Genomic DNA, 15,016 nt, shown 5'->3' with positions numbered 1-15,016 from the left:
CCCCACCGTCAGCACTTTTCCGTTTTTTTAATTGTACATGTTTAGTTATTAACACTGTAGTAAAATGTAAAGTAAATTAATATAAAACTACTGTAAATGACTTTGTGTTAAGTACAATTGAGACACTTTTAAAAAACAGCGTGCAAACATGACCTAGTAGATGCAATTACATATTTGGCAGTTCTGGTGGTTTTTAATTTGATTGTGCGGGTATGGATTTGGGTGGGTAGGCAACATTTTGGTTTGGGATCAGTTTGGTGGGTTTGCTATGCAAAGTTACCACAAATAATCGACAGCCCTACAGTTTGCCATTTCAAGGTAAGATCTCACATGCCACTAAAAAGCGTTCATGCTGATCCTCAAACTGTATGTTTTATGAAAAATGAAAAATATTTGTGTTAATACAAAAGGACAGCAAGGGCTTTATTTAAGGAAATATTAGCATAGCGACCGCTAACAACTATTGCATTTCTAAGACGGACAATAACTTAATAGGCGTAGTTAAAAATATTATTTTCTAAATAAACAACCCTAAACATGAAATAGGAGAATTGTCTAAGCCAGGGGTGTCAAACTCAGTTCCTGGAGGGCCGGTGTCCTACACAGTTTAGCTCCAACCAACTCCAACACACCTGTTTGGAAGTTTCTAGTAATCCTGAAGACCTTGATTAAACGCATCAGGTGTTTTTGATTAGGGCTGGATCTAAACTCTGCAGGGACATCGGCCCTCCAGGAATTGAGTTTGACACCACTGGTCTAAGCCATCATTGAGTTAAATTTTAAATCAGTAAGAGCTGAATTTAATGTGACAGCGCATCTTTTCAAAGTGAAAGTGATTTATTTTTATTCAGGTTTGCAACGGAGGTTTCGCTCAAAATAGTAAACTTAGTGCAGCTATTATAAACGCTATATCAGATTGTTTTTAACATGTATCCTAATAGAGAATGTCTGTTTTATATTTATGTTTGAGTATTGTTGTGCTTAAATTGTAATGTTCTTAATTGTTTCAATTTAATTAGATTAGACTGTAATTTTAAACGCCATATATTGTAATGGATTGAAGGCTAATATGACGGTACAAATGGAGTGAGTCATAAGACATAATTTTCGAGTTTAAATTAAGTTTTGTTGGCTTCAAATGTTTGCTTAAAATGAATTTCGTTTAATATAATTTGTCTCTTAATTTTAATCAATGTTTTGTTGATAAGTGTTGTGAATATTAAAGAAAAAGAACATTAAAAAAGAACACCGTGCATCTCATTACGTAACAAATATAAACTACTGCAATATGCTACCAAATGCCAAAACATGCAGTATTATCTTTGTAATGATATAGCTGTTGTTGGATGTGCAAAATCATATTATGAAGTATATCACTTTAATCGCTTTTCAAAAACAGCCTTCAGTGCACAGAAATTAAATTTGCATGTCCATGTTCATCAGCAGCACATTTGATTGCCGCATGCTTTTGACTTTTAAAAATCAACGCTATATTTAAAACTTTAGCCGATTGTGCTTTTTGCAATTTCTGTGTCACTGGTGAAGGGCGTGTGCGGGAGAAGCGCACACTAAAGATCAACGTAATATTAATTTTTTAATACTTTTGCCGGCCGCCCTTTTTGTCATGAGCGGAGGACGGAACACATACCACACACAGAGAGAACAGCGACATAAAGATAGTGTTTTTCTGACGAATACAGTCAGTTCCTAAGAAAATTTTTAAATGGACTATAAGATCATCAATATGAACCCTGAAGAATGAACTATTTTAGGCTAAACTAATTGTACACATTCCGCTTCTAAAACTGCGCAGAAAACTCGACTGCCGCGACTTTCAAAGCGCCTTCCATAGATTTCCATAGGTTCAGAAATGCATCTCCATGCACTATTATTCTTTTAGTGATCTATTTAAAATCAGTTACGTGGATGTTTTCTGCCTTTCCAGATTAAAATGGTAGGCTATTCGTTTTTCGAATAAATTTATTTGTTTTTTGCTTCATGGATTTACTTTTAGTTGCAAATGCGACCTGTAAAATTAAATAAACGCACTCAACTGAGTAATTTTATATAGCTACACATTATGGTTTGAAGACCAAACAATCATCTAAAGGAAGGGGCCCAAAATTCTGTCTTGCATACCCCCCTTGAAACTGTTCATTGCGCCCCTGGCTGCTCCAGATTACTTCCCAAACTTTAGAAGTACTGCAGTAATAAATAGAACTATAATATAATATGAACTATAATAAAACATTAACAAAAAGTGTGTTTTTAATATATTATATTACCATTTTTGCATTATAACACTTAGCTACTGTGCTGGAGTTAGTTAATAATATTTTAAGCATGAATCTTGGTAAGATCATAATTTTTAATATGTCCCATGGTAATATTATTATTTTCTGTGCGCTGCAATAATTTACTATCTTAAAATATCATTTCACACTTTCAAATACTGTATGGTACTACGTTAGTTGTTTGTAAGTATACAATAACATGATATTTTTTGACATGTTTCGGTTATTTCAATGTCATGCGCTTTTCTGTCACTAGGGAGAGATGTTTTGAACCCTCACGCGCGCGCGCGCGCCCACAAACACACATACACATCTGCTCACACACAGTCCCGTGGAGGCTCTCACTCACTGCAGCAACGTCCCGTCACGGGATGGATGAACCGCACGCGTCGCAGCGGCTGAGAAACGGTCCCGCCGCGGGCGCGCACATGCACGGTCTGTTCACGGACGCGGAGACAGGGCAGGTCACATACAGTCTGGATTTGACGGACAGCTGCCTCACGGTCCAAAAGATCACCTCTTCTCCATCACCACCGGAGCATCTGGACCTGCGCGACTGCGCGGGGAGCCGCGCGCACCTAGCCGAGTGCGAGGACGGGAGCGCGTACCTGTGCGCCTATTTCTACCCGTACCGCTACCGGTGGATGTGTTCGAGTCCAGTACGACACAGGGACGAGCGGTGCTTTCGTCTCGATCAAGAGGATGATGCGCAAGCGAACCTGCGCGAGGCGGAGCGGTGGGCGCGAGCCATCCGACAGAACAGCGCGCGCTGTACCGGACACTCAGGCGGTGAGAAACAAACTTTTTAAAGAGTTTAATTCATAAAACGACTTTAGGAGAGGAAAACTGTGAAACACTTGTTGTAATGGTTATATTGGGAGTTGTATGGAAACTATAATGGTCTGTGCGCGTACTCTACTTGTGTTGGGTTCTATTGGTGGGATGTTATCTAAACAGTGTTTTTGACATGAAAAATTTCTGATTTTTGGGCACATACTATGGAAATGGAACTTTTTAGACTTGGCACAAAAAGTATATTAATATATTGTACCCAAGTCGAAAACTTGGTGTTTTCTGCTACATGTCATGGTGGTACGATGTTTCATTCCATTCACACACAGTTGAGCTGTAATGTGGTGATGAAAAATGAATATTTTCCAGGAAGAAAAACATGCATCAATTAAAATGACATTCCTGTTGAGAACAAGTTTGACCTGCTCGATGACTCTCAGTGTAACCGGTGAACTGATAGTCTGAACTCTCAAACTAAGACACCTAAAATCTGGTTTCACAGGTGTTCAGAGAATATGCACTCTGAAAAAAAAGTGCTTCACAGAAGAACCATTTTATTTTTTTTATTTGAAGGAAAGAAAAAAAGGGGAACAATACATATTAATGAACATTTTCACAAATGTAAATATGTCAGATTATAGCCTTAGACCAATTTCCATCTGCAGACCCCTTGGCAGATTGATGCCAGTTAATAAATACATACAAAAACACTATACAGTCTATATACAAAAAGACAAGGACAAAAACAGTGATCACATCATATTAAAACAAACAATAACAACAAGAGTGGGCAACAAAGGACATAACAGGAAAGCATCAACTTTACCACAAAAAACACAATTTTATGCCCTAACTGTCCTGATATTGCACTGACCCATATTTTAGGCTAAATATGAACCATTATCATCCAAAGAGGTTCTTTGTGATGAAGAAAGGTTCCTTAGATTATAAAAAGGTATTAAATGATCCTGTTACTGAACAGTTCTTTGAGGAACCAAAAATGATTTATCTATTTATGGCATTGCTTTATTATTAAGAGTGTGAGTGGATATGACCCACCACTGCATTACCTTTAGTTGATTTTGATGACGCTTCACCAGTTAACAGGTACTGGTTTGAAGTGACTTTTCCAGTGCATGCACGTCTCCTTAAACACTGACAAGTTCTCTTATTAGATCAAATTTGTTTGCATGGCATTCAGTTGTTTTATACACTTTGATTAAATTATTATTCTGCCATCATTTAGGCAGTAAAGACTTTAATTATGTCCCACATCATCTGCCAGATTAAAATCTTTGAAGCCTCCTCCAGAGAGATGCATCTGTGATTCTCAGTTTCTTCTATAAACAGCTGAAATCCACTCCAGTTTCATCTCCAGAGAGACTTGGTTTCATGGGTACAGATATTTGATCAGACTCAGACAGATCTGGGGTTCCAGAGCAAAAATCTGGAGGTTCTGAATGATGAGGTCATTTTAATAATGACCCCGAGTAACCCTGAGGGTTCTGTTGACAGATTGTTTTAGATTTTCTGTATTCTCATGGACATAAAGCACAAGCCAAAATAATACCCAAATTATTCATGTTTGTACATAGTTATTATTTATAAGTGATGTTTGTAAAGCTAAGCATCTTAATTAATTCCTTATATAAAACCCTAACCCTTTAACTCTGGCTGTAGTCAGTTTAAAGGTGATTTGTGTGGCTTTGCTGGAATTGTTTTTACAAACAGGTTTCTCAAACACTCCTCCACTTTAGGCAAACAGGCCCATAAACACATTGGCCGAGCCAAAAGTTGACATGTCAAGCCACTAGTAAAGAAGAACAATGTTTTGAAAGCACCACTGAGTGTTTATAGTCTTAACTTCTGAAGAAAATCTAATTCTTTGAACGTGCAAAATCACTGAAGATAAAACTATGCAAAATTGCACATTTGCAAAATTGCAAATGATTAAATCCGAATTTGAGTTGTATTTAGGTACTCACAAGGCACACAAGTTTGAATGTGATCCATGGTTGTTTCATGCATTGTCGTTCTTTCAATTTATCTTCGGAGCACTTAGAGGACTTTTAGCTGATTAACCAGTATTTCTGAAAGTGAAAGTATTTAATGAACATATAATTCATCTCGAGAGTCATTATCATTATTTTTTGGCGAAGGTGGCATTTTGCATCTGAGCCCTTTATATACCATAGTGTATGATGAGAGTCGGCACGGTGTAGCATTGAGTGCTCAGTGTCTCAATACAGTATATGATTAATTGATGAGCCTGTTTCAGCATATGTGATCCAGAGCAGATGATAATACACTATTTAACAGAATACATGTATTTTAAATGAGCTTCTCCATTTTAGCACAGAGAACTGAAGTGAAGTCACATGTGAATTGTCCTTCATCTCTGAAATTGGAAAGGAAACAAAATCTACATATTACAGATTTAATCTTTTAACTAAAAGCTGAGAGACATTAAGAGTGACAAATCTTTTATTTTGTAGGAGTTGTCCTTGACGTTTCAATCATTGGACGGGAGTCATATTGTTCTTCAGAGTATTTCAGAGCATTCCTTTCTAAGAAAAGTCAATGCAGTATTTTAATGATGAATGAAAGAAGGTTTAGGGCAGATAGCAGATTTGAAACAGTATCTTACCATTGGGACATGTTGTGATGCTCTGGATTTGACCTTCAGATTTCACGTCCAGGTCAAAAATCCTCTTCAGACATGTTGGTGTTTCAGAAGAGGAACGGTTCACTCCAGTTTCACTCTGAAATACATCACACAATACTGAACGTTACACAAGTGACGTCGCTGGTAAATGTCATTTCATGTGGACTTTTAAGATTATTTTATGTGTGATACATTTATGAGTGATGTCATATGAATATTACTTGTGCATTCAAAATCATTTCTATACATTAATCCCTGTGATGTGCTTGAAAGAAAAGCAGCTGTGTGTGATAGTTTAAGTGTATGCTCATTTAAATGCAGTTACTGTAGTGGAAGAGAGTAATTGTGCAGAGAGAGAGAGAGACAGCACAATGTAGTGACAGACAGTTCACAAGTTCACAAGATCTCTGCTCAGTGCAGTTTTCCCTAGAGCAAGTGTTGGAGATAGAGAGAAGTGATCTGTCTGTTTCTTTCTATGTCACAAGTCCATAATTCCCTCTAGTGTTTCATCTCCCATCGCTTCAATGACCTCTTATCCTTGACCTTTCTTCTGTCAAACCGTATCTGATCAGGGATCCCTGCATACATTGGCCTGGATTTTTAAGATGTCATTATTTATCTCAAAGATCAGACTTATGATTATCACAATAAAACAAAACACAAAAATTCCAAAAGATTTACATTACAAACAGAAGTGACCTCAGATACATCTAGAGACCAATATCACAGATTTAGGGGTGGAACACCCAGTACACAACACCTTAGCAGACACCCAAAACACCCTAGCAACCTCCATAAATACAATAGTACCCACTTAGAACCAGTGGCAGCTCATGACTGCTCATCCGAGGGGCACTAATTCAAAATAAGTGTTCGGAGTGTCATGTGTGTGGTTCCTTTTTTCAAAATATGTGTTTTACGCTCGAGAGATCCTGTGTGGATCACGCGTTTTGTCAAAATAAGTGCCTGCTGCACACGCGTCAGAACCATTTATGATAAAAGAGACGTTCACGTTCACAAAATACATGCAAAGCACTCCCTTAACAGTAAACTCTGATTATGCATGAGATTATGCGAGTATCTGGCAAATGCGAGTGTCTCTTTTATCATTGCCCTTTTAGACGCATCTAAGCAGGCACTTATTTTGACAAAACACGTGATGCACACAGGATCTCTCGAGTCGCAGAACACATATTTTGAAAAAGGGACCACACACATCTAGGCTGCATACATGTTGTGATGAACTTCGCATCGAGCACCCTCGGAAAAAGAAGTCACCAGCCGCCACTGCTTAGAACACACTGGCAACCTCCCAGAACACACTATCAGCCACCCAGAACACCCTAGGAACCACCCAGAACACCATATCCTAGCAACTTTCCTGAATACCCTAGTAACCACCCAGAATACCCTGGAATCACCCAGAACACTCTAACAACCAGAATCCCGTTGCAGCCATCAAGAAAACCTAACAACCTCAGAATTCCATTACCACCATAGCAATTTCCCTGAATGCCCTAGTAACCACCTAGAACACCATAAAAACACCAAGAGACACCCTAGCAATCCCCCAGAAGATCCTATAAACACCCAGAGACACCATAGGAACCACCCAAAACACCCTAGTTACCACCCAGAACACCCTACAAACACCCAGAACCCCTTAACAACCATCCAGTACACCCTAATGACCCCAGTATTCCCAAACAACCATCTAGAACACCCTAACAACCCCCAGAAATCCCTAACAACCATCTACTACAACCTAATGACCCCCAGAATTCCCTAACAACCATCTAGTACATCCTAACAACCTCCAGAATACCCTAACAACCATCTAGCACACCCTAACAACCTCCAAAATACCCTAACAACTATCTAATACACCATAACGACCACCACAATTCCCTAACAACCCTCTAGTACACCCTAACAACCTCCAGAATACCCTAACAACCATCTAGTACACCATAACAACCTCCAGACTACCCTAACAACCATCTATCACACCCTAACAACCTCCAAAATACCCTAACAACTATCTAATACACCACAACGACCACCACAATTCCCTAACAACCATCTAGTACATCCTGACAACCTCCAGAATATCCTAACAACCATCTAGCACACCCTGACAACCTCCAGAATACTCTAACAACCATCTAATACACCCTAATGACGACCACAATTCCATATTAACCATCTAGTACACCCTAAAGACCCCCAGAATTCCCTTACAACTATCAAGTACACCTTAACAACCCCCCAGAATTCCCTAACAACCAACAAATTCTAACAACCCCCCAGAATTCCCCAACAACCAACAACCATCATAATGACCCCCAGAATACCCTAACAACCATCTAATACACTCTTACAACCCCGAGAATTCCCTAACGACCATCTAGTACACCCTAACGACCACCAGAATTCCCTTACAACCATCAAGTACACCTTAACAACCCCCCAGAATTCCCCAACAACCATCATAATGACCCCCAGAATACCCTAACAACCATCCAATACACTCTTACAACCCCCAGAATTCCCTAACAACCATCTAGTACACCCTAACGACCACCAGAATTCCCTTACAACCATCAAGTACACTTTAACAACCCGCCAGAATTCCCCAACAACCAACAATCATTATAATGACCCACAGAATACCCTAACAACCATCTAATACACTCTTACAACCCCGAGAATTCCCTAACGACGATCTAGTACACCCTAACGACCACCAGAATTCCCTTACAACCATCAAGTACACCTTAACAACCCCCCAGAATTCCCCAACAACCAACATCCATCATAATGACCCCCAGAATACCCAACCTGATCTCACGAATTTCTGTGGCATAGTCACGGAATTTTGTGCTCATTTTTCCGTGGCATTCTCACGGATCTTCGCATTTTTCCGTGGCCCTGCTATGGACTGTCTTTTCCGTGGCATTCTCACGGATTGGTTACTCAACTGTTTTGTCCTATTTTCTTACCATTTTCGCTTCGGTTTAGGTTTAGATTTACATGAAATGACATCCCTACCTAAACCCAACTCTAACCCCAACGCCAGGCGACAATTGTTTAAAGTTTAGAAAATATAAACGAATAAATCAGAAAAAATAGTATAAACCAATAGTTAAAGTGACATACTAATGCAAACACCAAATCTAACCCTAAACCGAAGCGAAAATGGTTTGAAAATAGGAAAAAGCAGTTGAGTAACCAATCCGTGAGAATGCCATGGAAAAAGACAGTTCGTAGCAGGGCCACGGAAAAATGCGGAAGTCCGTGAGAATGCCACGGAAAAATGAGCACAAAATTCCGTGACTATGTAACGGAACTTTGTGAGATCATGTTGGAATACCCTAACAACCATCTAATACACTCTTACAACCCCCAGAATTCCCTAACGACCATCTAGTACACCCTAACGACCACCAGAATTCCCTTACAACCATCAAGTACACCTTAAAGGTGCAATTTGTAAGATATTTGCAGTAAAATCTCCAAAAACCACTAGGCCAGTGTTATATATTTTGTCCAGCTGATTACTATCAATATCTGTAATGTTTTCTACTACTTGTAAATCGTGAGAAAATTTCCATTCAAAACATTGACACGGGGCAGTGCAGTCTCCTGTCAATGACGTTAATATCCATGTGACCCTTTGTCACCGCCTTTACTGACGTAAACCACATGACCACACTGGTAAAAATAAAATGGCGGCCAAGGAAGCGGCTGGAGCACAAATTTAGTGAAAATAAACGTATATTTTCACTTTTTAAGCATTTTAATTTCATATCTAGCGAGAAATTAGTATTGTAGTTTTCAAATATGTGATTAGTTATCACAAAGGCGCTCTCTGTTTATATTTCAAACACGCTGCCTTTGAAGTGCGTCGGAAAGCCTTTCTCTGAGCGGCCTTCAGGCCTCCGAGTCCGAAGTCATGTCCTCATGAGGCAGCGAGGCCACAAGTCCTCACAGTCCTCACTGCCTTGAGTTTTCGGACGCAGCCAGTGTTGTGGACAAATGCGGAACTATGCGCGTGCTTATGGAGTTATGGATAACTCTTTACCGTCTGCTGCTGGTTGTGTCAGCTCCTGTAAGCGTACGGGCCAACCAAACGACCCAAGAAGAGTTTGGAACAAAACGAGGGAGGATCAATTTGGTGTTGCATTATCTGGATAGAGAGAGCTTCACGACAACATTTAACTAGACCGAGATTCTGATCCTGCTTGTGTTTTACGCGATGGGTGAGTTGTTTTGATTCGTAACCCTTCAAAAAACGTATGCTATTATATTGATGACAACATTACTGTAATCAGCGTGTCTTCCCGCGGACGATATGCACATCAAAGGTATTGTGAGATTCTGATCCTGCTTGTGTTTTACGCGATGGGTGAGTTGTTTTGATTCGTAACCCTTCAAAAACGTATGCTATTATATTGATCACAACATTAGTGTGTAGACTGTAATCAGCGCGTCTTCCCGCGGACGATATGCACATCAAAAGGTATTGTACAGCAATATAAATGGTCATTTTAAGACACTTCACAATAAGATTTGTACTGTCAAAACATTATGTGAAAAATCATTGTAGATTGTAAGTTGAAAACTTAATTCTGAGCTGTGTTTACCATCGAATTTGGACTAATACTGTAATATCAATATGACTAACAATGTCGTTTTGAACATCACATATAAACTTACATAATGAAATAAACGATGTCATCAAATGCAACATTTATAAGACTTGATTACCTTATCCATCAACGTGATTTCTCGTTCTCGTCTGATTGATGGCTAAAGTTAAAGACTACAAATCCCATAATTCCACGCTGCTTCAGAGCGTCAGTAAACAGCATCATTGTTTTTGTTTGATCTGGCGCCATCTTTCGGCACATAAATACAAATTGTATCTTTAACAACACCCCAGAATTCCCCAACAACCAACAACCATCATAATGACCCCCAGAATACCCTAACAACCATCTAATACACTCTTACAACCCCCAGAAATCCCTAACAACCATCTAGTACACCCTAACGACCACCAGAATTCCCTTACAACCATCAAGAACACCTTAACAACCCCCGCAGAATTCCCCAACAACCATCATAATGACCTCAGAATTCCCTAACAACCATCTAATGACCCCTAGAATCCCCTGGAAATGTCCCAGTATACCCAAGCATCATGTCAGTGAGCTGTGCTTGGGCTTTATTAATTCACATCATCATGTTCTTCAGAAAGTGTTTCCATGAGTTTTTCTGTAGTAGTACAGTAAACTCTGCAGACATAAGAAATAAGACATAAGGTGATAGTGTTTGTCCTGTGAAATAATGAGACCAAAGCCATCGTGGGACAGTGCGTCTCTTTATTTTGCATCCCTCTGAGAGCCTTTATATAGCTGTAAACACACACCTGAGGTCAGGATCAGACACACCGCAGCATACACGAGAACACTGAGAACTGATTAGATAAGATCTGATTACAGATCAGCTTTCATTCATACAAGAGAAAGGTTTGCCACTCAGATGTTGTTGCTCAAGAAAGGAAACTTAATAGTGTTCTCAATGATGTTTCATTGCTTTCTCTCAGTATTAGGAAGAATGAACGATGGAAACAGATGGATAGATGTGGATTGTTATTACTGTATTTGACTGCTGAGGTTTCTTGGTAATTTCTTACTGGTGCGTCCTCTGAGATTTTGCATGTAAGTCTGAATGATTACACAGTTTAGTAACAGATTAACTGCAGAAGAGTGTCATGAGGTAAACATATAAGAGATTTTTAAGCTCAATAATACTGTAAATTAATGAATTTCTATCTGTAGATATCTGGGGGACTTTTTAAAGCTCATCTGATTTCTAGTGTTAGCAGTGAATGATGTTTTCCTCAGCACACATGAATCAGAGAGAAATTTAGTCCTAGTCAAGGACAATAAATACAAGCTCGTGTTCAGTGACTGAATCTCAGGAGTCTTCTTGCTCTGACTGACTGAAGAAAACAAAACATTTCACCCTGAAATAAGATTGTGAATATATTTCTGTATTAAGAAAATTAATTATGTTTGACTACTATTTATATATGTTGCACTGCACATGCAGAAAATATCATAATGTAAATTTGAAAAATATAAATAATAGCATATGTTTGCATTATATTAATGCAAATGTGGTTCAAGGGAATGTGGTTATTGGCATGATAATATCACTGCAATTTAAAAAAAATGAATAGTCCTAAAATAGGCTTTTCTTTATAAAGAAATAAAGTCTCACTCAAACACACACACTAAACATATGGCACAGCACACACATTTGTGATTTGATTATTGAACATAAACCAATCCGACTGCTCAGATCACAGAATAATCACATGCTACGAGTACCCAAATCCAGACTGAGATGCAGAGGTGACAGAGCCTTTGCGGTAGCTGGCCCCAGGCTATGGAACAGATTGCCTTTAGATATTAAAACAGCAACCACAGAGACAGAGTTTAGAAGCCTTTTAAAAACTTATTTATACTCTTGTGCTTTTAATGTTTTGTAAATGTTTGATTTTTGTTCTTGGAAATATGTTGTACAGCACTTTGGTCAACCAAGGTTGTTTTAAATGTGCTTTATAAATAAAGTAAACTTGAAACTTGAAACTTGTGTTGTCTCCAAATGTTCTCACTTTTAACGCAGTGATGCTTTAAGGACCTACTCACACTAGCCAGTTTGAACCGTGCCCGAGTGCGTTTGACCACCAAAGCGCGGTTCGTTTGACTAGTGTGAGTGCTCCGAACCGTGCCCGGGCGCGGCTCGATTAGCCGGCCCTGGCCCGCTTGGAAGAGGTGGGCCAGAGCACGGTTCAGTTGGACTCAGGCGCGGTTCGCATGCAGTATGAGCGCTAACTGTGCTGGAGTACGGAACAGGACGCGTGACGTCACGGTTTTGTGACGCTCCAAAACCAACAAGTTACATGATTATTAGCTTTAGAACGCTACTGTCGTAATAATAAAAAAACATAAACATATATTATATAAACATATTGAATTTCAAATTTCACAATACACTTTTCATTTGTGTTCAATGACATTTCAGTATCTTAATTCTTACCTTGTCGATGTACGGGAACTGTAGTCCGTAATCAAAGCTGCAAAGTCCTTGCTGCACTTCAGCTGGTACCTTGCAAACCTCCTCATACGAGCAGCACGATTACGTGACCATTTTCGTGCCACAAAGGCGATAGATTTGTTTAACAACAGGCTGTGAGAAGGCTGTGGACCACCGTGGACCAAACGACTTAAAATTATCCACAGAGTAAACAGAGCGATGGACTCCATTGTGTTCAGTCACACCGCCGCTCTTCCTGTTTATCCCGAAACCGTCGCACCATAATGACGTAAGCGTGCTCCGGTACGCGCCATAATGACGTAAGCGTGCTCCGGCACGAATGCTGAAACGCTATGTGAGTGCAGGCCAGAGGGGGAGTAGGGGAGGGGGGACAATCGCGCTGGGGCACGGTTTGGTTTGATTTGTATAATGTGAGTACGCCCTGAGTCAGTGTGAACAATCAAAAACACCTCTATATTAATATGCTAATATGTTAATGAGCTGGTGATGTCATACCCATAAATATTTACATTTTTGCAGCTTAGACCATAAACACACTCTATGCAGAAATTTAAAAAGTTATCAGGTACACGATTTTACATTTCCATTGGTGTGTGTGTGTGTGTGTATTATTACATGTTAACGATATGCAAAAAAACATCTAGTACACCCTACAGACCCCCAGAATACCCTAACAACCATCCAGTACACACCAACAACCCCCATAATTCCCTAACAACCATCTAGTACACCCTCATGACCCCCAGAATTCCCTTACAACCATCAAATGCACCCTAACAATCCCCCAGAATTTCCTAACAAACATCTATTACACGCTAACGACCACTAGAATTTCCTAACAATCATCCAGTACACCTTAACAACCCCCAGAATTCACTAACAACCATCTAGTACACCCTCATGACCCCCAGAATTCCCTAACAACCATCTAGTACACCCTAACGACCCCCAGAATACCCTAACAACCATCCAGTACATCCCAACAAACCCCATAATTCCTTAACAACCATCTAGTACAGCCTCATGACCCCCAGAATTCCCTAACAACCATCTAGTACACCCTAACGACCCCCAGAATACCCTAACAACCATTCAGTACACCCTAACAACCCCCAGAATTCCCTAACAACCATCTAGTATACCCTGATGACCCCCAGAATTCCCTTACAACCATCAAGTACACCCTAACAATCCCCCAGAATTTCCTAACAAACATCTATTACACGCTAACGACCACAAGAATTTCCTAACAACCATCCAGTACACCTTGACAACCCCCAGAATTCCCTAACAGCCATCTAGTACACCCTAACGACCCCCAGAATACCCTAACAACCATCCAGTACACCCCAACGACCCCCAGAATTCCCTAACAACCATCTAGTATATCCTGATGACCCACAGAATTCCCTTACAACCATCAAGTACACCCTAACAATCCCCCAGAATTTCCTAACAAACATCTATTACACGCTAATGACCACAAGAATTCCCTAACAACCATCTAGTACACCCTCATGACCCCCAGAATTCCCTAACAACCATCTAGTACACCCTAACGACCCCCAGAATACCCTAACAACCATCCAGTACAGCCCAATGACCCCCAGAATTCCCTAACAACCATCAAGTACACCATAACAACCCCCCAGAATTCCCTAACAAACATCTAGTACACGCCAACGACCCCCAGAATTCCCTAACAACCATCCAGAATACCATAACAACCATCAGGAACACCCTCATGACCCCCAGAATTCCGTAACAACCATCTAGTACACCCTAACGACCCCCAGAATACCCTAACAACCACCCAGTACACCCTAACGACCCCCAGAATTCCCTAACAACCATCTAGTATATCCTGATGACCCCCAGAATTCCCTTACAACCATCAAGTACACCCTAACAATCCCCCAGAACTTCCTAACAAACATCTATTACACGCTAACGACCACCAGAATTCCCTAACAACCATCCAGAATACCATAACAACCATCAGGAACACCCTAACGACCGCCAGAATTCCCTAACAACCATTACATTTTTGCAGCTTAGACCAGAAACACACTCTATGCAGACATTAAAGAGCACCAATTATCAGATTCACAATTTTAGATTTCCTTTGGTGTGT

At 40.0% G+C, this 15,016-nt stretch overlaps 1 protein-coding gene across 1 annotated transcript in view; it reads left to right on the top strand.

Annotated features, from left to right (window-relative positions):
- Nucleotides 1-2,515: 2,515 nt before the first annotated feature.
- The window catches only part of LOC141363328 (sphingosine kinase 2-like), a gene marked incomplete at its 3' end in the record, with an annotated part of 28,269 nt that continues 15,768 nt past the window's right edge, over nt 2,516-15,016 (top strand). The window contains exon 1 of the mRNA XM_073865966.1: nt 2,516-3,083. Coding sequence (XP_073722067.1) covers nt 2,531-3,083 — 553 coding nt within the window. The remainder of the gene's footprint in view (nt 3,084-15,016) is intronic.

The sequence above is a fragment of the Misgurnus anguillicaudatus genome, unplaced genomic scaffold, assembly GCF_027580225.2.
Source record: "Misgurnus anguillicaudatus unplaced genomic scaffold, ASM2758022v2 HiC_scaffold_34, whole genome shotgun sequence".
NCBI classification, from domain to species: domain Eukaryota; kingdom Metazoa; phylum Chordata; class Actinopteri; order Cypriniformes; family Cobitidae; genus Misgurnus; species Misgurnus anguillicaudatus.
Note: the sequence above shows the minus strand (reverse complement) of the source record. Positions and strands in the feature narration are given on the sequence as shown.